This window comes from Micromys minutus (assembly GCF_963924665.1).
Source record: "Micromys minutus genome assembly, chromosome: 1".
In the NCBI taxonomy this organism is placed as follows: Eukaryota; Metazoa; Chordata; class Mammalia; order Rodentia; family Muridae; genus Micromys; species Micromys minutus.
The window spans coordinates 29,857,453-29,882,341 of record NC_137969.1 but is presented as its reverse complement, the minus strand read 5'-3'; the positions used below and the strand labels follow the sequence as shown (position 1 = coordinate 29,882,341).

At 51.1% G+C, this 24,889-nt stretch overlaps 2 protein-coding genes across 14 annotated transcripts in view; one reads left to right on the top strand and one right to left on the bottom strand.

Moving 5' to 3' along the window:
- Positions 1-18,817, top strand: part of EMID1 (EMI domain containing 1) — a 35,842-nt gene extending 17,025 nt beyond the window's left edge. For 2 of the 6 annotated variants that reach the window (XM_080941248.1, XM_080941245.1), the window contains exons 6-15: positions 621-744; positions 1,127-1,216; positions 1,898-2,044; positions 2,966-3,064; positions 3,188-3,240; positions 3,599-3,661; positions 3,761-3,805; positions 7,906-7,950; positions 14,425-14,509; positions 18,243-18,493. In XM_080941248.1, the coding sequence (XP_080797374.1) occupies positions 621-744; positions 1,127-1,216; positions 1,898-2,044; positions 2,966-3,064; positions 3,188-3,240; positions 3,599-3,661; positions 3,761-3,805; positions 7,906-7,950; positions 14,425-14,509; positions 18,243-18,370 (879 nt within the window). In that variant the 3' untranslated portion in view covers positions 18,371-18,493. Of the gene's footprint in view, positions 1-620; positions 745-1,126; positions 1,217-1,897; positions 2,045-2,965; positions 3,065-3,187; positions 3,241-3,598; positions 3,662-3,760; positions 3,806-7,905; positions 7,951-14,424; positions 14,510-15,584; positions 15,676-18,242 lie in introns of all 6 variants that reach the window. The other 4 variants (XM_080941247.1, XM_080941244.1, XM_080941246.1 and 1 more) reach the window with 3 other exon arrangements.
- A 362-nt stretch (positions 18,818-19,179) lies between these two features.
- On the bottom strand, positions 19,180-24,863 carry RHBDD3 (rhomboid domain containing 3). 8 transcript variants are annotated; one of them, XM_080925541.1, is made up of 10 exons: positions 24,509-24,785; positions 24,177-24,326; positions 23,846-24,063; positions 23,475-23,662; positions 22,612-22,648; positions 21,881-22,070; positions 20,835-21,218; positions 19,953-20,115; positions 19,583-19,867; positions 19,180-19,501 (listed from the first exon to the last, which is right to left on the bottom strand). In XM_080925541.1, exons 6-10 carry the CDS (start codon positions 22,026-22,028, stop codon positions 19,324-19,326), a joined length of 1,158 nt encoding a protein of 385 aa, XP_080781667.1. In that variant the 5' UTR covers positions 22,029-22,070; positions 22,612-22,648; positions 23,475-23,662; positions 23,846-24,063; positions 24,177-24,326; positions 24,509-24,785; the 3' UTR covers positions 19,180-19,323. The 8 variants fall into 8 exon arrangements, with proteins under 8 accessions (XP_080781667.1, XP_080781668.1, XP_080781666.1 ...); XM_080925542.1 differs by having other exon boundaries at positions 23,992-24,063; XM_080925540.1 differs by lacking the exons at positions 23,475-23,662; positions 24,509-24,785 and adding an exon at positions 24,810-24,863.
- Between the last annotated feature and the right edge of the window lie 26 nt (positions 24,864-24,889).

Here is a 24,889-nt window from a genome sequence, read left to right as displayed (position 1 = left end):
GGTGGGGGTCAGACTCTCCCAGTCTCCCCTGCAAAATCTCAATGGTATAGCATTTATTTGGTATACAGAAAGCATTGTGTTCAATCTTCAGCATGCACACACACTGACACATAGACACACTCACACACTCTGACACACATAGACACACTTATACTCACACAGATATAGACACACACTCACATAAACATAAACACACACAGATGCACAGACACACGTTACATAGATACACTCACATACATAGACACACACAGACACAAAGACACACTCACAAGCACAACAGACACACACACACAGCTTCTCCCAGTGTGCCCCCCAATTGGAATTTCGACAGCAGCAGCATACAGTTGTGGTCATCGGATCCCATGATCACAGAGCTCAACTTGGGTGGCAATGGCAGTGCCGAATGACTGACCAGTCCACGGTGCATATTACGAATCCTCTGTCTTGAAAAAGTCACTTCTGACGACATTCTGGGCCCCTGTAAGCTCAGGTCTCCACTCACAGCTGGATTCTGCTGACTCCTCGGACCTATAGACTTCCAGGGCCCAACGCTCCTGGCTGGAGTGTCCTTTGTGAGTTCTTGGCATCCGCCCCACTTCTGTCTTCCTCTTCCTCCACAGGTGGCTGTGCTGAGTGTGACAGAGCAGACAGTGTCCTCCTCAGTCCCAGCTACCCCCAAGGACTCTGCCCTGCTCTGGGGCTCCCCAGCTGCCCAGGGCAGTCCTGGAGATGGAAGCCTGCGGGGTAAGGGGTCATGTGGGGTAAGGGGTCCTGTGGGGTAAGGGGTCCCGTGGGGTACATACCTCCATGTGACACTTAGAAGAAATGCTCCATCTGACCCCTTAGGGGAGGCCTCGGTCTTCCCAGCTCTCCAGTGGACTCAACTGGAGGCACCTAGGAATCCAGAAGTTCTAGTTCAGGGAGGGGAATCTGGAATCTTCTATCCCAAGCCCAGCAGGGATGCTGACCCCTACCTAAGCCCTCACTCAGGGTTTGCTAGGAGCTAGTGGGAATGTGAGGGGGTGCACAGCTACCTCAAGACAGTAGGGGCTGAGGGACCAGGACAGGGTGGGAAGCAAATGTAACCCATAGAAACCAAGTTCATGTTTTTTTTTTTACTCTGCAGACAGAGTTGATCCTTGGGAGCTTCCAGGGCCCACTGGTCCCAAGGGAGACACTGACAGACAGGATCCCAGAAGGATTAGAGGCCCACCAGGTGAGTACCCACAGGGCTGCCTCTTAAGTTTCTTTTTTGTATTATATTGTTTTGTTTGTTTGAGACAGGATCTCAATCTTGGCTGGCCTGGAGCTTGCTATTTAGAGCAGGCTGGCCTTGAACTCATAGAGATCTACCTTTTTCAGATTCCCAAGAGGTAGGGTTAAAGGTATGCCCCACCCTCTTGCTGGCGTTCTCCAGCTTCTGTAGGGATCTCTGCCTAGGGACTCAGGATGCCTTCGCCTAATAGTCAAGGTGGCAAACCTGTGCCACACACCTGGTCTCCTGCTCACCAATCCTCCAGTGTGCCTGTTCATGCCGAGCTATGACAACATCTCAGTCCACTTGGCCCGTGTACTTCTCTCAGCAGACCCTGAGCTAGGCACTAGGTAGGGTGAAGCTAGTCTGACTCCAAGATGGCAGAGAGCTAGCCAGGCAAGAAACATCAGTGCCTAACCCCTCTGACCAGGGTTCTGTGGAGGAACTGGGAGGTCTGGGAGCCCTATAGAAGGAAGCCAGAACGGCTTAGTAGAGACGGAGGGCGCAAAGCCGTGTTCTTCATTGTCTCAAAATGGCCGAGAGAACAGGCCTGTGCATTCTGGGGCCTTTGTACCCATTGCCCCAGACGTCCTTGTCCCTGCCTCCCTCCCATATACTCACCAGTCCCTGTTCTTACTGCAGGCCCACAGGGACCTCCAGGACGACCCGGCCAGACGGGAGCTTCTGGCATCCCTGGAAAGATGGGCCCTCCAGGCCCTCCAGGTCCACCTGGGCCCCCAGGGCCTCCAGCCCCTGTCGGGCCATCCCATGCCCAGGTCTCCCTGCATGGTAAGTCCCATGGTTTGAGGTGGGGCGAAAGAAGCCATCTGTCAGGTGTCAGTCAGGTGTGTGCCCAGTTGTCGCCCAGCTATTCAGCGGGTGCTGCTACTCTGTTCAGAGGGAGGACCCCGAGTCTGGGGAGGAAGGTCACGTGCCTCGCCCACACACTGGAGAGTGGGGCGTGGCCTCAGACCCACAGGCTCAGAACCACCTGGCATTAGGCCCTCCCCAAGCCTCAGAGCTGGCTGCAATCCAGCCCTCAGAGTGCTGGGAAGCTCAAGGCTTAACCTCAAGACTGAGCTCAGAGCTCCCAAGGCCACAGCTCTGGCCGTTGTTGCTTAGGGGAGGGCTCCAGTTCCTTCCCCAGCTAAGCGCCAGAGTGGATCCCAGGCATCTCCCTCCGGCACCCGGGCCCAAACCTACCCACATGCAGCTAGAACGGCTGCTTCAGCCCCGTCCGATTCTGATGTTCGGTGAATAGCTGAGTCCCGCTCCTTCATTCATTCTCTCATTACATCATTCATTCCCGCCTCATTCTTTCGTCTATTTTTGCTCTGAGTCTCATTGTCCTTGTTTCTATTTTGCGGATGGCAACAGTGCCAGCCTCCAGGGCCCCACGATCCCCAGCGCAGAGAAGCCTGAAACACGCAGACAGCTGGTAGAAGGCAGCTTTCCGCTATTTCCCTCTCAGCAGGTGGCAGAACAGGGTTGGCAAAGGAGAGAGCCATTCTGGATGTAACCAGCTAGACTGTGGCAGAGGTAGAACTCAGCTCTCCCTTCCTCTCCGGACCTGGAGACACGTGCTGGTGCCCCTGTCTGTGCCACAGGCTGTCCTGCAGGACTGTCAGAGCCAGCATACCAGAGGTGGCAGGTGATGACCGACTGCCCCATTCCCCCAGCTTGACACGCTTTCTATCTGTCCCCTCCCAGGAGATCCACTGCTGTCTAATACCTTCACCGAGACGGGCAACCACTGGCCCCAAGGACCCACTGGGCCCCCAGGTCCTCCAGGCCCCCCAGGGCCCATGGGTAAGTTGAGTCCAGGCCTGAGATAAGGGAAGGGAGTGGTAGGAAGCAATGGGGGGTGGGGGCTGGGCTATTAGGAGACAGTTGATGGGAAACTTCTTAGCCTTGTGGTCCTGTTTCACTCAGGTCCTCCTGGACTTCCTGGCCCCACGGGTGCCCCTGGGAGTCCTGGACACATGGTAAGTCATTCTCCAAGTTCTTCCACCCGTGTGTAACTCTATTCACTCATCTGCTCATCCATGCTTGAGTCGTACTTTGATATGCAAAGTACCCTCCATAAATCTTCTTAACTCAGTTCGCCCAACAAGAAGCATCATTATCCCTTGGGGCCAAGTAAAGGGTGGGGGATCGTCAGGCCGCAGCCAGCACACAGGATGAGGACGGCTGACTCCAGAGATCTCTAACAGTCTGGCCAGCGTGCTGTATGCTGGCCATATGGTGATGCCCGGCCCATGCTGAGGCTCCCTCTCCGCTCCCTCGGTCCCCATCCCGTCTACCTACCACAGCACAGTGCTGAAGCTCTGTCTTTTTGTTCAGGGAACCCCAGGCCCTTCTGGACCCAAAGGAACCTCTGGCCAGCCAGGAGAGAAGGGGGAGAGAGTGAGTACACAGGTCACCTCACGTGGGGGATTCTGGGGAGTCCAGGATGTTAGATCACTCTCACCAGCTAACTCAATTCTTTTCCCTCCTCTGACACAGGGACTGCCTGGGGAACCAGGCCCTCAGGGTTTGATGGGGTTTCCGGTAAGTGATGCAGCCCCCTCCATACCCATCCCCCCAAGGCCGCAGCAGCCCAGTTTCTGAACCTGGAACACCCAACCCTTCATGTGTGATTCAGGACAGCTAGCTCCCTTCTGTCTTAGCTCCCCATTGTTGAGAGCCATTCCGTCAGTCTGTCTGCCCGTGGCTCTGTATCCATTTCCTTCTGTCTCTTTGACTCTTATTTTTCCGTTTTTGTTTCTGAATGTAGAGTTGCCTGATTCTCTCTTTAATGTAGCCAGCTCTTGCCCTATGTGTTTTGAGTCTTTGTTATTAAGCAGATACATGTTTAGGATTTCAGCGTTGCCTTTGCCTCTGTGGAATTAATATTTATATCTCTAGAATACTCACCTTGAATTCTGCATTGCTTGTTGTTGAAGGAGCCACACCAGCTTCTGATACTGCTGTCTGTGCATGTTGGTGCTGGTGTATTTAAACTGCGTCTCTCATCAATAACATGAGCCTTTCCTTTTTCAGAGTCTGCCGTCCGACTCATTGATAGTTTGATACAGTGCTGTCTGGTACTCACTTAAGCTAGCCTCCAGTTTCTGACAGTCCTTCTGCCTCGGCCTCATGGAAACAGAATGTTCTTTCGTATTTCCAAACAGTTCCCTTTCTTCCTTTCCCCTCTCCCATATTCACTGGGAAGACATGGGTGCAAGTCTTTGACATGAAATTCACAGAGAAATTCACTCTGATTGGGACCAACTGAGCCTCTCCTGAGGCTTCTGTTACACCTGGTCCTCACCCTGCTCTGCTTCCTGTGGGTTTCTGCTCTGGAACTGTGTGCTCATCTTTCTGACTGCTAGGACCAGTGGCACAAACCCGTAATCCCAGCTCTTAGAAAGCAGAGGCAGGAGACTCGCCAATTCAAGGCCAGCCTGGCTACATAATGAAGCTTTGTCTCAAAAAAAAAAAAAAAAAAGATTAAAAAAATTACTGGTTTCCCCCCCCCCCAACACACACACACACACACACACACACACACACACACACACACACACTTTTACGCTACTAGAATGACTTGGTCACGTCTCAGCTTGGTGCTCCACTTGGATCCTAGAGTTGTATTTTGATTTAAAATCAAACTTGAAAAAAAGCCATGGGTCAGTGGGAGACGCTCTCCGTCCACTGTCTTCTGTGCCTAGAGCTGCAGTTACAGTGCTGACTGGAGCCCCAGGCCTCATTCCTGGAGAGCATGTACCCAGCAAACAGTTCGCCCAGCCCGGTTTTTGAAAACATCCTTTTATTTCCCTATGTGCTTCAGTTTAAAATAGCTTTTCTTCAGATTAATTGGCACTTTTTTTTGTACAATCTTCTGTTAGTCCTAACAAATGTTAAATCTTTATCACGTTTTACTTGTATATGTGTGCATACATGCATGCTGGGCACACATGCATGCTGGGCACAAGTGCATGCTGCGGCATAAGTGGAGGTCCAGGCACATCTCAAAGTTATCGATCTGTCTTTCCATCATGTGGGTTCAGAGGAGTGAACTCAAGTTTCAGGTTAATGGCATGTCCCTTTGCTTGCTGAACCATCTCACCGGGCCTCATGCATAGCGAAATTTTATTTTCAGGATTTCTATTTGAGTTTTAAAAACAATCTGCATGTCCCCTAACCTTCTCCATCTTGTCACAAAGCGTATCATTCCCAGGTGATTGCTTGTTTTGTTTGTTTTTATTTTATTTTTCTCTTAAGATAAGATCTCACTACTTAGCTTAGATAGACCTGGAGTTCTTATCTATCTAATTCTTGAACTCAGGAGCGTTAGCCTCCCCAAAGCTGGAATTACACAGGTGTACTACTGTTTAATCTGACTACTTTTTTTTTTTTTTTTTTTTTTTTTTTTAAGATTATTTATTATGGCTCTTGCTTCCTGGCTCACTTGCTCTCCCAACCCTATCCCTCCTCTTCCCCTTCCCTTCCCCCATCTCCCTCCATGTGCTCATGGCCGGCCTCTACTCCTCTATCCCCGCCCCCCGTGCCTCTACCACCCTCTTAACTCTCCCATAACCTGAATAAACTCTATTCTGTACTATATTTTTTAAAAATTATTTGTTCTGTATAGTGTTCTGCCTGCATGTACACCTGCAGGCCAGCAGAGGGCATCAGATCCCATTACGGATGGTTGTGAGCCACCATGTGGTTGCTGGGAATTGAACTCAGGACCTCTGGAAGAGCAGCCAGTGCTCTAACCACTGAGCAATCTCTCCAACCCCCCCCCCCCCCCATTGATTCTTTTAAAGCATTTTTAGGGAGCTGAAGAGATGGCTCGGTGGTTAAATGAATAATTGCTCTTTCTGAGGACCCCAGTTGAGTTGCCAGCACCCACGTCAGACAGCTCACAACCACCTGCAACTCCAGCTCCAGGGCCTCTATTGGAGTCTACGCTCATGTACTCATGGTCTTTACATTTCTCTCAATCTGCTTTAAAAAGGTTTAAAATGTTTGATTTTTTTTTTTTTTTTTTTTTTTTTTTTTTTTTTTTTACTATTATTGTGCATGTGTATTTGCTGGTGGGAGGATGCATGAAAAACAGGACAGAGTTCAGCTCTCTCCTCCCACTGTGGGTTTCAGGATCCACTCATATCCCCAGGCTTGTCCAGGTTTGCTGAACCATCTCCACGGTCCAGAATATCTGTCATAGATATTTTATTAATTTCTTTAAGATTTCTTTTTATATGTATGGGTAGTCTGCCTGCATATATGTCTGTGCACCACATGCATGCCTGGTGCCCACAGAGGTGGGAAGAGGGTGCCAGATCCCCTGGAACTGGAGTTACAGATGGCTGTTCTCTACCATGTGGGTGCTGGGAATTCGGGTTCTCTGTGGGAGCATCCAGTGGTCTTAAGCACTGAGCCGTCTCTCTAGCCCCTGTCACGGATGTTTTAAATGCCTTGTCTCCTACTTACACCACGTTAGCTACAGGTCTGCTTCTGTTGATTGATCTTTCTCTTACACGCTCATCTCGTTTCTTGTTTTTATTTATTTGTTTCACACAGCTTCTTCTCAAAAGCTTTATTGCATGAGAGGTGTCTTAGGGTTTTACTGCTGTGAACAGACACCATGACCAAGGCAACACTTATAAGGACAGCATTTAATTGGGGCTGGCTTATAGATTCAGAGATTCAGTCCATTAACATCAAGGTGGGAACATCATAATGTTCTAGGCAGGCATGGTGCAGGAGGAGCTGAGAGTTCTACATCTTTAGATGAAGGCTGCTAGCAGAATACTCCTTTCCAGGCAGCTAGGATGAGGGTCTTTTATATATATATATATAATTTTATTTATTTATTTATTTTATTGTATATGAATACACTGTAGCTGTTTTCAGACACACCAGAAGAGGGCATCAGATCTCATGACAGATGGTTGTGAACCACCATGTGTTTGCTAGGATTTGAACTCAGAACCTCTAGAAGAGCAGTCAGTGCTCTTAACTGCTGAGCCATCTCTCCAGCCCTAGGGTGAGAGTCTTATAGCTCACACCCATACCCATGGTGACATACCTACTCCAACAGGGCCATACCTCCTAATAGTGCTACTCCCTAGACTAAGTATATACAAACCATCATAGACAGTACAGTCTAAGGAGCTCCATTCTGTTAATTTCTTGAGCAGAGCTGAGGGCCCCAGGACAGCTAGGTTACAGATGGGTCTTTTGGAAATTTGCCTTTATTACAGAAAATCCATTTTGGTTTTGTTCTTGGTCCTAAGAAAACCCCATAGCCCTGGCCTTTCTGTTAGGGCTTTCTGCAGTCAAAGGAGAAAGCACTGGGTATTTCCAAACGCTCTGTGCTATGTGACAGGAAGTTCTTGAAATCTATGTTCAATCTACCAACTTGTAGTCTCCTCCCGGGGTTCCTTGCACACTGCCCTCCCCAGACACTGAACCCAGTGTCTCACAGGTGCTAGGCCATTGCTCTACACCAGCTTCACAGCCAGGTTTCTGTCAGTCTTTTTTCCTTATACCGGCTTCCTCCACCTCCAGCTCTCTCCCCTCCCCTCCCATTTCTTCCCTTCCCTCCCTTTCCCGTCCCTTCCCTTCCCTTCCTTACTTCTGTCTCTGACTTCTTTCAGGGAGAACCTGGCCCCAAAGGAGACCCTGGTGAGAAGAGCCACTGGGTAAGCTACAGCCAGGCACCTGCCTTCCCTCCTCCTGCCCTGTCCTCCCTCCTCCTGCCCTGTCCTCCCTCCTCCTGCCCTGTCCTCCCTCCTCCTGCCCTGTCCTCCCTCCTCCTGCCCTGTCCTCCCTGCCCTGGGTGCTCAGTAAAGAATCCTCTCACTGGTGGACCTTGGGATGGAGGGTGTCCTACTCACATACTCACAGGAGCCCTGCCCCCACACCCTCCCAACACTCCCTACTAACCAGGGTCAGCCCTCCAGCAGAACCCACCCATGCTCTCTGCCTCTGTCTTCACCCACTTAACCTCTGCAACCTTGCCAGGCTGTTGGGCAGTTTAGGAAACCCAGGCTAGACCCCTTCTCCACTTCCATGGTCCCTCCTGGCAAAGGTTTTGGCTTTGTCTCGTTGACCACAGAAGGAAGGGAAATGTGAAGAAAGCATCCACCTAAAACAGAAAAGGGACCTTAGGCAAGTTATGGGACAATAAAAAAGGGTGCACAAGGGATCCATGGGATAAAGGACTAGGGACCTAGAAACCAACAGACACACATAGAGAATTCAGGAAGCTTGGGGAAGGGAAACCTTGAAACCACTATGTATATGTTACATGGTTAATGAGGCCAGGAGACCTAACTCTGCTATACTCAAAAGATCTGCAAGAGGTACTTCAAGTGATCCACTAGGGAAGCCTAGAAACTGTCATATGCAAAGAGAACCGTAAAAACTGAGATAAAGTGATCTAGACAAAGGAAACTGAACAATAGAAAGGGGGGGCTAGAAACTGTCATATGCAGAGCAGACAGACACTTCGTAAATGAAATGGGGAGACCTGGAGACCACACATGTAGAAATCTCATGATTTCAAGGACCTCGCTGGGAACTTTAAGATCAGCAGAAGTAACGAGCAGATTTGTTCAGTAGGGATCTACTCTGCCTAAAGGTAGAGAAGGAAGCCTAGAGCGTACCACGTTGAGGTCCCAGGTGCTTGCACTTGGCAACCATTGCTAACATGGGAAGCATTTGAACAACAGATAGGGTGGGTGCAAACTGCCAACATCCCTACGACAAAGACAGCCTGGGTACTCTTTAGAAGCTGGCATCCTGCCTTCCCACCTGCCCTTCCTGAGCACCATTGGTGAGGGTGTGGCCAGCATCAGCCTCCAACCTTGTCTTGTCTGTTTGTGGTCATGGGAGTCAGTGATGGATACAGCCGTGGTAGCCCTCACCCTGCACGAGTTCACCTCTGTGTACCCCATGACTTCTAGGGGTCCTGCTACCTCTCCCAGATGCCTGCTTCCCGACCCTCCATCCTCACCTGTCCACTTCTGTGGTTCCTGGTCTTTGACAGAGTCACTGTGAACCTGGCTATGAGCAGGGAGACCCAGTGAGCAGCTCCCTGCCTCCTTTAGACCCCTCACTGCCCCCCCCCCAGAGATCCAGGGTGAGAAAACAGGGTTTTCACCCATCCCAGAAGGTATGAGAAAAATCAGGTCACTACAGAGCCAGGCTTTGCAGCTCCTATCCCTGTCTGGGGAGCCTGGGGCTAATCCAGGTCAGGCCTTGAACCCAGGACTAGCTATGGGAGAGCCCCCCAAAAGGTAGCAGGACCCCTACCTGCCCATCTTCTTTCATCCCCTGCACCTCTCTCTACTCCTGCTTGCTGCCTGGAAGAGGGATCGCTGGGCAAGAGATGCATGTGGCTGCCGGGCTGAGGGACCAGCTCTGTTAGAGGTTGGTAGGGATCCCGGGACAATGGGACCATCCCGTGGACACGCTTCGCTTGCCAGCGCCCCCTAAAGGTAGTGCAGCTTTCAGAGCGGCTTGCCAGGTTTAGCTGTAGCTCAGCAGTGTCACCAGGTGGTCACAGTCATGTACTGCAGGAGCAGAGTGACTGGTCTGAGTCAAGAGGGAAGAGAATCTTCATCCTTTATTTAGACAGGGGAAACTGAGGACCAGCTCAGTGGAGCAAACTGGTGGCACCAAAAGTGAGGCCCAAAGTGAAACAGGGTAAGACATCTAAATTCCCAGAGAGGCTAGAGAATCCATTACCATTCCCTAAGCATCGCTCCGTATGCCAGACTCAGGGCTGGGCAGTGTAGAGAGGCTCTCTGCAGACACAGGTCCCAGGAGGAGTCGCCGTGAAATTGGGTAAAACAGTGGTCAGCAGCCACAGAACAAAAGGAACTTAGCTGTGGTGGGGATGTTTATACCAATAGTGTATTGGGGACGAAAGAGACCTAACCAGTCACGGGGTGTTCAAACAGGCAAGAGGTGGGCAGCATGTAAAAGGGCCTGGGATATTTTTGGAGTAGCAAGTACTTGGAGCGACAGCTTGGCAGGCAAGCCGTGAGAGAGGACAGAAGCTCTCAGAAACTAGGAGGCCACATTAAGGGATTCTGACGCTGATGGACCTGGGACGTCATTTAAGTTAATGCTAAACTGGGAACCAGGAATGGTGGCTCACACTTCTAATCCTGACAGTCAGATGCCTGAGGCAGAAGGATTGCTGCAAGTTCAAAGCGAACCTGGGCTTCAGAGTGAGATACTGAAAGATCTCAAAAATTAAGATTTTTGTTTTAATTAAAGAATGTGAGGAATGGTATGGTCAGGGTTTTGTTTGCAAAGTGTGTTTCTGAATGCCAATTTGGAGAATGGATTGGAAACAGAAAGGAACTCTAGAAGGCTGTGGGCATCCTGATCAGAGGCCAGGGGCCTTTAAGTGGGAGCACGGACCGGCAGCAAGGCAGACAGTAGTCAGTGGTGTCAGGGGACCCTGGATGCTGCCTTGGCTGTGAAGGAAAATAAAGAGGCAGAGCTGGGGCTGGTATATAAACTTGTAATCCTAGCTGCTCAGGAGGCTGAGACAAGAGGGCCACAAGTTCAAGGCCAGCCTGGACGAGTTAGTGAGATCTTGTCAGAGAACATACTGAAGATTTTATTATTCTCACAATAAAAGGGAGGGGCTAGAATAAGTCTCAGTGGTATAGAAGCTGCCTGGTACTTGTCAGGCTCTATTTCCACTACCACATACATGAAACACAAAGAGACAGATGGCTCAGTGGTTAGGGGCTTTACTAAGGACCTGAGTTTGATTCCCATTACTCACGTGGCAGCCCACGGCAATCTGTAAGTCTAGTCCCAAAAGGGCTTCTGGCCTCAGTGGGCACTGTGCACACACGATGCACAAACATACATGCAAAGCACAGGTGCAATATTTATACACAAAAGAATAAATAAAACTCTTAGCCAATATCTGAGCAAGGTTCCTACACTACAGTGTCTCCAAGTTCCACCATCTTAACCTAGAGCGTGCTCCCTGCCCCTCTCACTGCTGGCCTTGTAAATGTCCTAGATCTGTCCACCTGCTTCTTCCCAAGGAGATAAAGCTACATCTGAGCAGCCCTTGCTGGGACTAGGTGCCCTTTGATTGTTCCTCATTGGCCTGTCGTCCATGCTAGGAATGGCTTCACAGTGGTTTGAAAGTCTAAACTTTTAAAATGTCTTAAGATTTACTTTTATTTATGTGCATGTGTGTAAATGTATATATCATATGTGTGTTAGTATCTAAAAAGGCCAGGAGAGGGCGACAGATTCCCTAGACCTGGAGTTAATGGGTGATTGTGAGCTGTCCAAAGTGGGTGCTGGGACCCAAACTTGGGCTCTTTGGAAGAGCAGCAAATGCTTTCCACCATTGAGCTGTTTCTCCAGCAAGTAAACTAAACTCACACACTTTCTCTGTCTCTCTGTCTCTGTCTGTCTCTCTGTCTCTCTGTGTATGTGTGTGTTGCATCTGTATGTATACATGTGTGTGGTTGTGTGTGCATATGTAACATTCTCTGCCATGTTTCCTGTGATTGAATCTGGGAGCTTACATTTTTTTAGCTAGGTAGCAGCCAGCAAACAGCCTTCCTCTATACCCTCCCACTGCTGGGGTTACCGGCATTGGAAAGTTTTTTTTTTTGTTGTTGTTGTTGTTTGTTTTTCAAGAGGGTTTCTCTGTGTAGCCCTGGGTGTCCTAAAACTCTCTCTGTAGACCAGGCTGGCCTCAAAATTATAATCTACCTGTCTCCGCCTTCCAACTCCAAGATTAAAGGCGTGCGCCACCAACTCGAGCTTTGGTGGCTTCTTCTTCTTTTAAAGATTTATTTATTTATGTATGTAAGTACACTGCCATTGTCTTCAGACACACCAGAAGAGGGCGTCAGATCCCATTACAGATGGTTGTGAGCCACCATGTGATTGCTGGGAATTGAGCTCAGAACCTCTGGAAGAGCAGTCAGTGCTCTTAACAGCTGAGCCATCTCTCCAGCCCTTGGGCGGCTTCTTATATGAATTCTGAAGATCTGAATTCAGGCCCCTCATTCTCCATAACCGAGTGCTCTTCCCACTGAGCCATGTCCCCAGCCCCAGGAGCATCCATTTTCATCACCTGTTCCCACGACACCTGAAGAGGACACTTTGGCATGTGACCCCGTGTACCCCAGGCTGAAATGGCAGTTCAGTGGACCAAGAATAGCTCCATCTTTACTTATGATATTAATAGAACAGTTGGAACATAAGGAAAAGCCCGGAGAAATGAACACACTCAGTTGATACATTGGGAGGCCTCTTGACTGCATAGATGTTCTTGTGGAGAGCCACTGCTTCAGAGTGTTGGCTGGTGAGCCAAATGTCTCAAATTCCAGCACATGGGAGTCTGAGGCAGAACTGTTGTGAGGTTGAGGCTAACCTGGGCCACATTATATCTCAAAGGAAAAAAATGGGGGAGGATCAGGAAAGATAGAAGTGAGGACCAGGGTCTAGATTTTAGGATCCACATAAATGCTGGGGGAGGGGCATGGCAGCCCATTCCTAATTCCAGAGCTAGGAGGGCAGAAACAGGATTACCAGAGCAAACTCTGGGTTCCACTGAGGGACCATGCCTCAAGAAATAAGGTGGAGGAAAACCTCAGATGCCAACTTCTAGCCTCCAGGTCAGTGTGCATGTGCGCGTGCATACACATGTGAGCACCCATCTACAAACCCATACTCACACCACATGCCGAACATACATGCACAGATGGGGGTGGAGGACATGGCTCAGTGGGTAAGAGCACTTGCTGTACATACAAGAGGCCTCGAGTTCTGACCCCAGCATCTAAACAGAAGTCAGACATGGCACATATGCCTGCACCCCAGGAGACAGGTGGAGTTTGATGGCCAGCCAGACTAGCTGAACAGGAAACTGTACACGCTGGATGCACCTTACGACCCTGTCTCAAAGAGTAAGATGGGAGGCAAAATACAACGGGGAGGCCTTCATACTTCACAAGACACAAGACTGAGTTCAGTTTGTAGGACCCGTGTGACGAGAAGAAAGAGCCGATTCATTCAATTTGTTCTCTGACGGCCACACACATGTTGTGGCCACAAGTTAACGTGCGACCTTAATGTGCACACTTTGGCATGATTAGAACTCTACACACATATACATGCACACACACACTGGCTTCTATACAAGTGTTCAGGTGCATATATATATACACGTGCATACACCACACACACATAAGGAGATGTGTGTTTTCATCCCTTTACTTGCCCTACACTAAGTGCCAAGAGACTTCTAGATGCCATCAGGTGTGGGATAAGTGTTGCAAGCATCCTGGTGTCTGTTGGAAGTTGTTTAGGAGGGGACATGTGCTGGGCAAGACCGTGGACCTTGTGTTGGGGAAGAAAAGGACAAACTGGGAGAAAGTCCAAGAGAGGTCTCTAAATGAGCATCTATTTAGGGAGGGTGGAGAGCCCCAGGCCTGGGAGTGCCTTCAGTTGCTGCTGGGAGGGGCTGGGCTGAGGGTGCACACCACGGTGGGTCAGAATGTGGGACCGGTGTGGTCTCAGCAGAGAGGTGAATGGTTTCCCGAAGGAGGGGGACTGGGCTTGAGCCTCAGATTAGCCTCATTTTAATCAACAATATCATTCGAACATTGTGATGTTCACTTAATACTCATCAGAGCGTGAATAGAATCCCTAGCAACTAACTTCCTTTCACTGCCAGAGTGAGGGTGACGCTGACGGGACCCGTTAAAACAGAAAGTCGACTTGAAGAACATGAAGAAAGAGAAAGGGAAAGATGTGAGGAATGTAAAATGGAGAGAGACAGTGTGTGCCCCCAGAGTACAGATGGCCTAGGGATGTCACAGGCAATGCGCAGAGGCTGTGAGGATGAGGGTGACAGGTCAAGCTGGTGCCACAGGGCCTTGAGAACAAGATGGCTTTCTGTGGTGCTCTCTGAGAGAGTGTCCAGGGGTTGCTTCCTCCTGCCTTGCCCCCATCCTGTACCCCTCGGTCTTGTTTGGCTGTCCGTGGGTCCTGGGCTGTGGTAGGTGGTACAGGACTAAGGTGCTTGTCCTGAGTGGGGCATGGGCCATTGGCAGGCTTTGCAGGGTCCCCTCCCTGCCCCCCGTCACGGCTGCATCTGTCTCTTTCCTCCACAGGGGGAGGGGTTGCACCAACTACGCGAGGCTTTGAAGATTTTAGCTGAGAGGGTTTTAATCTTGGAAACAATGATTGGGCTCTATGGTGAGTAGAGACAGACAGACGGACGGCCAGCCAGGCCAGCTCATGCTTACCAGCCTCCCCCAAACCTTCTTGGGATGGAACTGAGTCCAGTTCTGCTGAAGAAGCATAGGCTACAGAGGCTACTCGACCCTGAATGACTGATCCCCTCTCCACGGGACTCACCCTTGTGCCTCTCTCTAGGCATTGTGGGTGAAGTAGTTACTGACAGAGGAGATTTGCAAGAAATTATGGGCAATGAAAACAGACTTCTAAGCTGGGCACGGTGGCCTACACCTTTGATCCCAGCACTCAGGAGGCAGAGGCAGGTGGATCTCTGTGAGTTCAAAGCTAGCCTGGTCTACAGACTGAGTCCCAGGACAGTCAGGGCTACACAGAGAAACCCTGTCTTGAAAAACAAAACATACAACAAAAAGAAAGAAAGAAGAAAAAGAAAGAAAAGGAAAAGAAGCCAAACACCTAATCAGCAAGGGATTGTGGGTAACAGCCAAACTCTAGTCATACTGAGGTCAGGGGTCATGCAGTTAGAGCCCAAACCCATAGGACTATAGATAACAGATGTAGACTCTACTTGGGCTTCAACTCTAGAGAGGTCATGGGCAATGGAGACAGTCTCCAGACCTACAGGAAAATAGGTTATGTAGCTAGATTCCAAAAGTGCAGGGAACTGTGGGTGACAGAGGCAGACTCAGGACCCAGAGGATTCTGGATAATAAAGCCAGTTCTGACCAGCTTCCCATTAAGTTCTTGAAGCTCTTATAGGACCTGCCTTCCTGGCCCCAGGTATTCCTCCTGCAGTTGCCATTGTGGTCCTAGTGTATCCTAAGTTCCCTGTCAGGGCATAAGAGAGCCCAACCCTTAGCCCAGCACTCACCCTCCAATTCCCATCTTCCTGGCTACCTAAGGAGCTAGGCAAGCTCCTCCCTCTCTCATGAGGGGACACTGAGGTCTAGTGGACACTGGTCCAGACTCCTGCCCTGAAGCCCATCAGCATCTGGCTGCCTTCCTCCCCCACGGCGCCCAGCCCAGCCCTTAGAGGCCAGACTCGCACCGTCTGCTCTTCTCGATCTCCCATCAGGCTCCTAGCTTACAGAGCTTCCTGCAGCAGCAGGCTCAGCTGGAGCTCCTGGCCAGACGGGTCACACTGCTGGAAGCCATCATCTGGCCAGGTAATGGCAGGGCGGGCAGGCAGGGGCAAACCCTCCCAGGATGGGCCTGGGACAGGCTTGGGCACGAAGAAGATGCCCGCGGTGCTTGGTCTGGGCCAGAAGACACTTTGCACCTTTCCACTACAAGGACGTAGAGCCTGGCACGTGAACCAACTTTCCTGTTCTGACGGTCACCTACCTGCACAGGCTCCACCAGAGCCAGCAGAGGTAGCCCTGCCCTTGTGCAGTTTAGGGCAGGCATAGGATGGCCCCAGCAGCGAAAGCTAAGTAGTGCTGATAATTATGCCTCTGGCCCGCTGGAGACCAGAGCATGGTAGAGCATGTACCTCACTTGTACAAGTCCTTGGGTTCAGTCCTCACTGCGAGGGAAGGAGCCAGTTCATGAAGAAACAGTCTAAGAGGGCTTCCTGGAGGTGATGTCTCAGTGAAGACCAGAAGGGCAAGCACCGTGGTGAGTGAACGGGCAGAGGAAGAAACAAAGGCCGAAAAGTCTGCAGGCTTGTTTTCTTCAAGGTTTCTGAGAGGTGGAGACTAACACTGAGCAGACCCGATATGTTCTAGAAGGCAGGCACAGGCAGCCTGAAAGGAAGTTGAGGATAAGGAGCCCACAGCTAGCCATTCACGGGAATGGGCTGCTCCTCCCTTGCCCACTGACATCTCCTATCTCATCGGCTGCCTTTTGCCCCTTACAGCCACTGCCCTGTCTTAACAGCCAGATGCACATCAATGCCCAGAGGCTGCCATAGTTTGTCCACCCCCCCCCCATAAATCTAAAATCTGAGGCCCTAAGTATTCTCTCTGAAAATGTCCTTGACTGTAGAAATCAGGTAGGGTCGAAACCAAGCCTTTGTTCATCAAAACCAGGAAGTACCAACTGAGCGCTCAGCTCAGATGGGTACTGAGAACTATTCATCACTCACTGTAGAAACATCAGGAATGCCTGAGGGTGTGGGCCCTTCTTGCTGGACACTGGAGACTTCTTGGAAGAGGGGACCCTATGTGGGGTCATAGAAAATACCTGGTTGAGCCATATCAAGAGACAACCCTGACAGGAAGTCTAATAAGATCTGGAGGTTGGAGTGTATGTTGTTCAAGTCAGGAATGGTGGCTACATGCTTATGATCCCAGCACTGGAGGGCTGAGGCAGGAGGATAGCAAATTTGAGGCTAGCCTGGACTACTGAACAAAACTTTGTCAAAAAAAAAAGTGCCTATAGACTTTCTAATTTCCACCCATTAGTCATGTGGCTTCTCTAAACTCTAGAAACATCTGCTAGACTTCCTTCCACCTCACCCTCCCTGTCCCTGCCTTGGGAGGGGAGACTGTGGTCTTGATGGAGACATAGCAAGGCTCTACCCTAAGCCACTCAGCATCCATCCTCCATCCCCCATTGCCTCCTAAGGGCCTGAAGGACCACTGGGAACAGAACCAAATCCCAAATTCTCAGCACTTTTTCTGGTGCCCCGTCTCTCTGTATCAGTGTAACAGTAGGAGGGGCACCTAGAAAGCACAAAAGGAGAAAACTGGGGAGAACCACTGTGACCCCATCTTTAGCTGGCCATGCTTCTGAAAGCCCCTGGAAAATGTACAAGGCCCCTCATTAATGGCCCACCCCTAAGCAGCACCTTCAGGAAGAAGTGGTCCTCATCCTAGGAACAGGGAGGTACTTGGCCAAGTACTCATCCTGGCTCTCCTCTACTGGGAAAATAGCCTACCCTGACCTTCTCCCTGGCTTTACGGGGTACTAACAGATACTCACAGGCTTCCAGGCTTGGGTTTGAAGGATATTGGTTTTCTCAGGAGGCAAGTACGAGTTTATGCTTGTATTCAGCTTATGCACAGATCAGGGCAGACAGATCTCACAAGTCCCTTTGAAACTGACTTCAATCTCTGTTGGTGCTACCTAGACCCTCAGAAAATGTCTGTAATTTTAGAAATAAGACAACTGGGGCCCTAACAGGGTCTAGTTCCCCTGAGGCTGCTCTGGGCCAAAGCCTGACTCTACTAATCCCTTTCCTCCAAAATAGTGCTTTAACCCAAGGAAAGAGGAAAAGTCTCTTCCCTGGCCTCAGCTTAGTTATTTCATTTGGATGATCCAGAATTCATCTTCACTCCAAATCAGTCTCAAAAAATTGATCACTATCAGACATGATGTTGAATGGATCCCAGGACTTGGGAGCAGAGGCAGATGGATCTCTGTGAAAGTAAGGCCTGCCTGGTCCACAAATCAAATGCAGGACAGCCAGGGTTCTGTCACACAGAGAAACCTTGTCTTGAAAAACAAAACCTGCAAAAAACAAAAACAAAAAAAAAAAAAAAAAAAAAAAACCCAGAAAACCTAGGGAGTGTTATGTGGTGAGTCTACCCATCCCTATTAATCAAATCAGACACCAGGCAGCCAAGTGCTCTTGATGGGCTTGGGGCTGAGAGGTTGTGGGCAGGTCTAACCAGCCTTTAGATACCCATCTCTAGGATGCCAGGGTACCCTGCTACCTCCCAGGGCAAAGAGTGGGTTCTCCACGTGCGTGTCTCCCTGACACAGCCTCTCTCCTTATTCCCTCCGGCAGAACCAGACTTGGGATCCGGGACAGGCCCTGATGGCACACGTACCCCCAGCCTCCTTCGAGACAAGAGGGGAGGACACCCAACCAACTACCAGATCATCACCCCCAGGAGACACAACGAGAGGAGCTGAGAGGGTGGTGGCTCTTCAGGGTTCACACCAGGCTGCCTCCCCGAGCCTGGACTTGGCCGGCTGCCTTCAGGGACTGACAGTTCCTATTTATTAGTATCCTCAGGGACCCCTGTGCCATCTTGGTCTTAGGGGTAGGCAGATCTCAGTGACAGCAGCCTGGACAGGACAGACTAAACAGGGACTGGGCCTCAAAAAGCCAGGCCTCACTTGCACCTGGCCGAGTTCCTTCTGTGAAATGAGGCAAAGGGGCTTTGTGGGGGTGGATGGAGGTACAAGGGTTCCAGTCATCTCAGCTGCCTAACGCTGGGGCCTGGGACTGTCTGCTCCTGCAGATGTGCAAGGATCGGGCCAAAAGTCTGTTTCCTTCCTGTAACACCTTGGGAGTCCGGTGTGCCCCTCTCTTCTGGTGCTGAGTTTCCACCTGAGTCCAGGCTGCTTCATTTCTAACTGAACGGTTGGTGCTTCTTACAGCAGTTGTACCCCAGGCCCCACTGCTCCTGGGTCCCATGTGGGGATGGGATGTGTAGAAGGAACTCCTACTCCAAGTGTCTGCTGCATATGACATGGATTGCTATGTATGGGACAATAAACATCCCTGCTTGACCCTACTCTGCTTGGTCGCTATGTGATGCCCAGGGTAGCCAGAAGGGTCCCCCCAAGCCAAGGATATGAGGGCAGGAGTCCTGTGGTCCTAGACACTAGGAGTCATCCTCCTGTATCAGCCATGAATTCACGGCTTGCTCACTCCTTCATCCTTCCTGATGCCAACACAGGGGCCAGACATGACAACAGACATTCAGGAGGCCAGGTTGAAAAGCAGATCAGCTTTTATTCTTAGAAAGTACAAGGGAGACATGCTGAGGCCGACTCCTGCCCCAAGGGTGCTTTCAAGACACCATCCAGCCCTCAGGAGACAAGGCAAGGACTCAGGCCAGGCCTAATCTCTTCTTGGACTATGAGGCCCCAGTGTCCTTGCAGTGGGCAGGACCACTCCTCCCCTCCGTCCCTAGGGTCTCAGTATCCACTAACCCTTCCACCAGCAGTGACACTGCCCCCTCTACACGCCCTGTAGCTGCCAAGGCCACTGCAGCCTGCTCAGTGGGGAATCCCATGTGCTGTAGCTGCTGCAGCCTGTGAGGTAGGGACAAGGAAGAAATGTCAGGGCCGCATGGCTCACATCAGGCAGCCGCACCCCTGCCCACCCTGCCTTACCTTAGAGAAGACACAGAGGGCTTTGGGAACCACAGAGAGCTCTGGGAACCCTGGACTGATAAATCAAGAAGTGAGGCCTGGATCCCTTCCTGTAGCATTTGCTCATCTAGGGCTGCCCACATCGGCGCTGCTGGAGCAAAGCTGGGCCCAGCCCAGTCCAAGTCCCTCTCTGAGTTCTTCCAAGTCAGCTGCCCAGGCCCGAGGCCTGGTGGAAGCTGAGCAGAGCCATCACTGTGAGGCCAGGAGTTTGAGGAAGCCAGGTAAGGAGGACTGGGGGTGGCAGGCCTGTAGGAACAGAGGTGGATGACCTGGACTGCCAGCCACTGTCACAACTTCCACCACCCAACACTGAGCCCGACACTACCCTCACCTTCCTCCAGCAGGGTAAGTGACAGGCAGCTCACCCAGACTGCCTGGGGTGGGAAGGAGCCTCAGAGGCCAGCACCGGGCCAGAGTCCTGCAAAGGACTCCTTCCTGTAACACCTGCAGTCTCCGCTCTGAGAGCTCCAGCCACCGGAAGGCCCCAGTGGCATCTGCCTGCCCATGGCAGGGCGGCTGGTCAAGGAAAAACAAAATGAAGTGGGGTAAAGGGAATGTGTGGGCATTCCCATGTGTCTCATCTTGCACCCCTTAGGACCACATTTTCACTCCCATCAACAGCTGAAACAAAGAAAAGCACTGCCCAAACCTAGTCAGCCGGCAGGGAAGAACCTTCTCCCCAGCCACCTCACAAGCCTGTTCCCAGAGCCTGTGTGCCTGAAGATAGAGCCTATTGTCAGCAGACTTGAGTGACTGGTGTCTGCGTTCTGACATGATCCCGTGACTGCCTGAATGGCTGTATGGTCAGCCTGTTCTCTGGGTGGCTATTTCTCCCATATCTTGGGAGCAAGGCTCATGTTTAAGATACTGTACTAATGGGCCTCAGTTGGCACTCTGTTCCCAGAGAGCCCCGGCTCGCTCTTACACAGAGCCTTCTTTTCAGTTAGGCTCTAAACCTAGCCTGCTCATCTAGCTTTGATGATCCAAGTTAGTGACTTCTAGGGTCCCTTCAGCTCTCCCAAGCATCTCATAGGGTCATTTGATTACTGGGCCCTGTCCCCAGCCCACAGCATTGCTCAAAAGATGTGTCAGGAGCAGGTGTTTGGTCACCTGGCATTGCTTAGACATGACCCCCTTGTGTCATTTTTTTTCCAAGGCACCCAAGAGGCCCAGCTACAGGTTCATGTGGTCCCTGGGTTCAAGCAAAGGATACAGGCTAGGCCAGCAAGAAGGCCACAAAGGAGCTGCAGGAAGGGTGGCTCAGAGCTGAGCAGCAGGGTCAGGGCCAGCAGCAGCCATGGTAGCAGCCATGGTGACAGTGTCCTCTGAGGCCATCCAGGGTAGTAACTCTGCCTTGCCAGCATGGCTAGATGGACAGGCATATAACCACAGCCTCCAGCTGCACTGGACACGCCGAGGCCTGCCAGCAGCACAGCCAGCAGCCCGGTAGCCAGGGCAAGCACGGTAGAGTTGTGCAGGAAGCGCAGAGTGCCCAGATGACACTCCTGCCACCATCCCAGAGTGGGCAGGAGCAGCAGGCTCAGGAGCAGGCCCGGCAGTGCAGTGTGGCCCAGAGCATGGGTTAGTAGCCGGTGCACTGGGAACAAGAGGGTCAGGTCAGAGGGATGGACTGCCCTTTGCTAGGGTCACCTGGTATGGTAGCCTCTCTACCCAGGAGCTAGGATGTCTACCTAATCCCTGGTAGAGGACACCAAAGTCCTCAACACCACAGCTACTCTCTGGTTATATTAAAGCGAACTAACATATAGCAAACAACTACTGAGTGTTGCTATGTCCCAGGCACATCGAAGCTGCTTGTCACATTTACCAAATCTCTTTTACATCTGGCTAATAGCGCCAGTTCTAATAAAAACTGCCTGCTAGAACCACCCACTCCCACAGAGCTGCATGACCTTAGAAAATCTCTACACCTCCCTGAACATTTGGGTTCCTAAAATGTAAGCCGGAGGCGCATTTGTAGGAAGTATGCATTTGGCTGAAAACCTGAGTCCTTATTTCCAGGGAAAGCTGTCAGAAAGAGATGCTATCAGAACCCTCCCCACAGCTTCCATCTCACCGTCCGTGCCTTACAGGATCCTCTACCCTCGTTCTTTACTGTGGATGAGCTGGGCATGTCTGAACACTAACCTGCCTTATCCTTGTGTAACCACCACAAGGTTCACACTAAGGCCATTAACTGGTTTTGGGCCCTAGCATAAGTCTCTAGCTTCCTTCAAGGTTCATGTAGCCAGTCCTCACCCTGCCAGGGTTCCATGAGCAGCTCTGGAGCCAATCTGAGGCTGGGGCCAGCCCCCAATAACCACAGGCAGCACAGCAGCAGCATCAGGACTGAGGAAGCAAGGGGCAGTGTCCGGGACAGTGAGCCAGGAGGGTCCCAGGCATGCATAGTTTGGTTGATGATGGTCAAAGGTGGTCCTGAGGCTGTATGCTAGGGATAAACAAAAACAGTAGCAAAATATTTTTGCTGCTTTAATCTGATGCCCTTTCAATTGCTTTACCAATGACCCCCCCTTTTTGTTACTTATTTATTTATTTAATGTATGAGTGAGTACACTGTAGCTGTCTTCAGACAGACCAGAAGATGGCGTTGGATCCCATTACAGATGGTTGTGAGCTACCAAGTGGTTGCTAGGAATTGAACTCAGGGCCTCTGGAAGAACAGTCAGTGCTCTTAGCGGCTGAGTCATCTATCCAGGCTCCAATGATCCCATTTTACAGAGGCAAAAACTGAACCCGCAGAGGCAGGTCCAATAGCTTGGCTGTAGTGGGCTCAAATCCCAACCTGTGTTCTTATTAGCCACCTTCCTATCCTACCTGCCCACATGTCTGGGATGGGCCAGGGCCATTCACAGAGTCCTGATGGGGCCAGTATGGTAGTGTGCACCTATGACCCTAGCACTCAGGAGGAGGAGTCAAGGGGAACTGAGTACAAGGTCATCAGAGATGCAGATCAGTGGTGGGGTGCTTACCTAGCCATACATAGGCACCTGGATTTGCCTCCCAGTGCTGTAAAAAGAATACAAGAAAAAGTTAGGAGCTCTTAAGTTAAAAACCCAGCCTGGGTGACGTGAGACCTAGGCTCAAAAGACTAAAACAGTCTGATGGGCCTTAGGTCTCAGTGGGAGAACAGGACCAGACAAGTGAAACTGGAGTCGTTCACTGCCAAAAAGGTGGGTATATTCCCCCAGGAATGGCAAAGTCAAGGCCAGCTACAGCCTCCTTTCCAGTGTTCCCAGCCTTAGGGAGTCAGGTGGCCTTGAACTGGGAGGAGGCTGAGGCCTGCTACTGGGACAAGCAATTTGGGGTTGAAAGACAGGAGTCCCACATTCCAAGCTTTTCAAGGTGATTGACAACTGTGGCACTGTTTCCTCCCCAACCTTGGCACTAGCCTCATTTTGCAAAGGATATTCCATGTCCGCAGCTGTCTGCTGTATGTCCCGGGGCAAGTTTCCTAATCTGTGAAATGCCCATTCTGACACAACATTCTCTTTTTCAAAGTTTTTTTTTGTTGTTGTTTTAAACAAATCACATCATGTAACTGTAGCCTGGGATGTGAGATTCTTCTGTCTCTGTCTGGGCTTTAAGTGATAAGTCCCAAATCTGCACCATTGCACCTGGTTCGGCCCCCAGCTTTCTCGAACGAACCCAAAGCACCACTTCGTTACTTAACAGGAGGCACAGATAATTTGCAAGTAAAGCTGGTCGAAGCTATGACCCCATGGTTGTTCCCTGCCACACAGCAAAGCTTTTCTCCCCAGTGCTCTTTTCAAACCCAGCCTTTCCTCCAGGCCCTGCTATCACTCCTGGACACTCAGGCAGATTTCACCCTTACCTGGAGGCAGGGCCACCTATAACTTCCTCTCACAACCATTCCATCCCTGGGCACTAAGGGACAGGTCCATGGACATAGAGAACTGGGCCTTGAGTCCTCTGGACTAGTCTCTTCTCTTTCTTGGCGAGAGGAATGGAAACTAGGGCCTCATACATCATAGGCAAGCGGTAATACTCTTCCAACCATATCTTCAATTAATAAAATGGAACTTGTAAGAATCAAATAATGATTTAACTTACAAAAAAATAAATAAAAGAAATAATTAATCCAGCTGCTCCTCCTAGATACAAGCCTTTCCCCATTCTGATTCCGACGGGCCCCTGAGACAGTGTGAGTCGCTAGCTAAGCCTCTCTGGTGCCTGATCTCTCACCTGAAGGAGGTAATTTTACATCAAATGGGAAACGGGTGGCTACACATCCGGCTCCCCGCTCCCTTCCAATTCCTGCCATAAGCCTCAGCGGTGAAACCACGCCCATCCTCTGAAAGGTGTGACACGCCTACTTCTCCCACACGGACCCTGGTTTCTTCAGAGTCCTCGCCCGCCATGCCATGCTAATGTTTGTCTGTTTGTCCACGGTGTCAGTGACTCTTTAAAAACAAAACAAAACAAAACAAACCACTCGCCAACAATCCTCCTGAGTACCCTTCTGGAACCCTTGCCAGCGACCTCTCAGAGCTATGCATCATCACACCTTGCCTACCTTACACTGGGAAGCCAGGAGGACAGAATGGGAAGTCAAGGACAGTGGAGAAGCTTCCGGGTGGTGCACAGAGAGGGGCGTCCTGGGGTCTGGGTCGAATTCAGCTTTGTAACTTTAGGGAAAGTACACAATTTCTTGGGCCTGAGCTTTCTGTTAAAACAAGGGTATGGGCTGAAGGATGGATGATTATAGGGCTTCTCAGCTCCGACCGTTAGGGGGGTCGGGCGCGGCATTCCCGGCCTCCCTCCCGAGCTGACGGACCTCGGTCCCCTCCCCCGCTCAGGCCACGCGTCCAAGGTCCTGTGGAGCACGTCCTCCCCACCCCCACCCACCCTGGAGAGCCGAGGTGGGGGGCCCGCCCGGGAGTCCGGCCGCGGGCTCCAGGCCGAGACCTAGGTGTCCCCGAGCCCCGCCGCGCGCGCACAGGCGCGTGATCCCGCCTGCCGATTAGTCAGCAGTTGTTCCAGGCCGGGATCCCTTCCCCCAGCCCGCCCGCCAGCCTTCGTCTCCCTCCAGGGCACACTCTTCAGAGACGGTCCCTAGAGCCAGCGGGCGTAACCATTCCTAGCCACCAAGCCTCGTGCAGAGGATCCCGCGGGTTTGCTGTTGACACTCGCTCACTAGCGCGCTGACCCCTGAGGTGCCTTTTTAGCCCACACGCGTCACGTCCGGCTCTTTGGAGAGGACTGGGTCAACGGTTTCGGGAGCGAAGG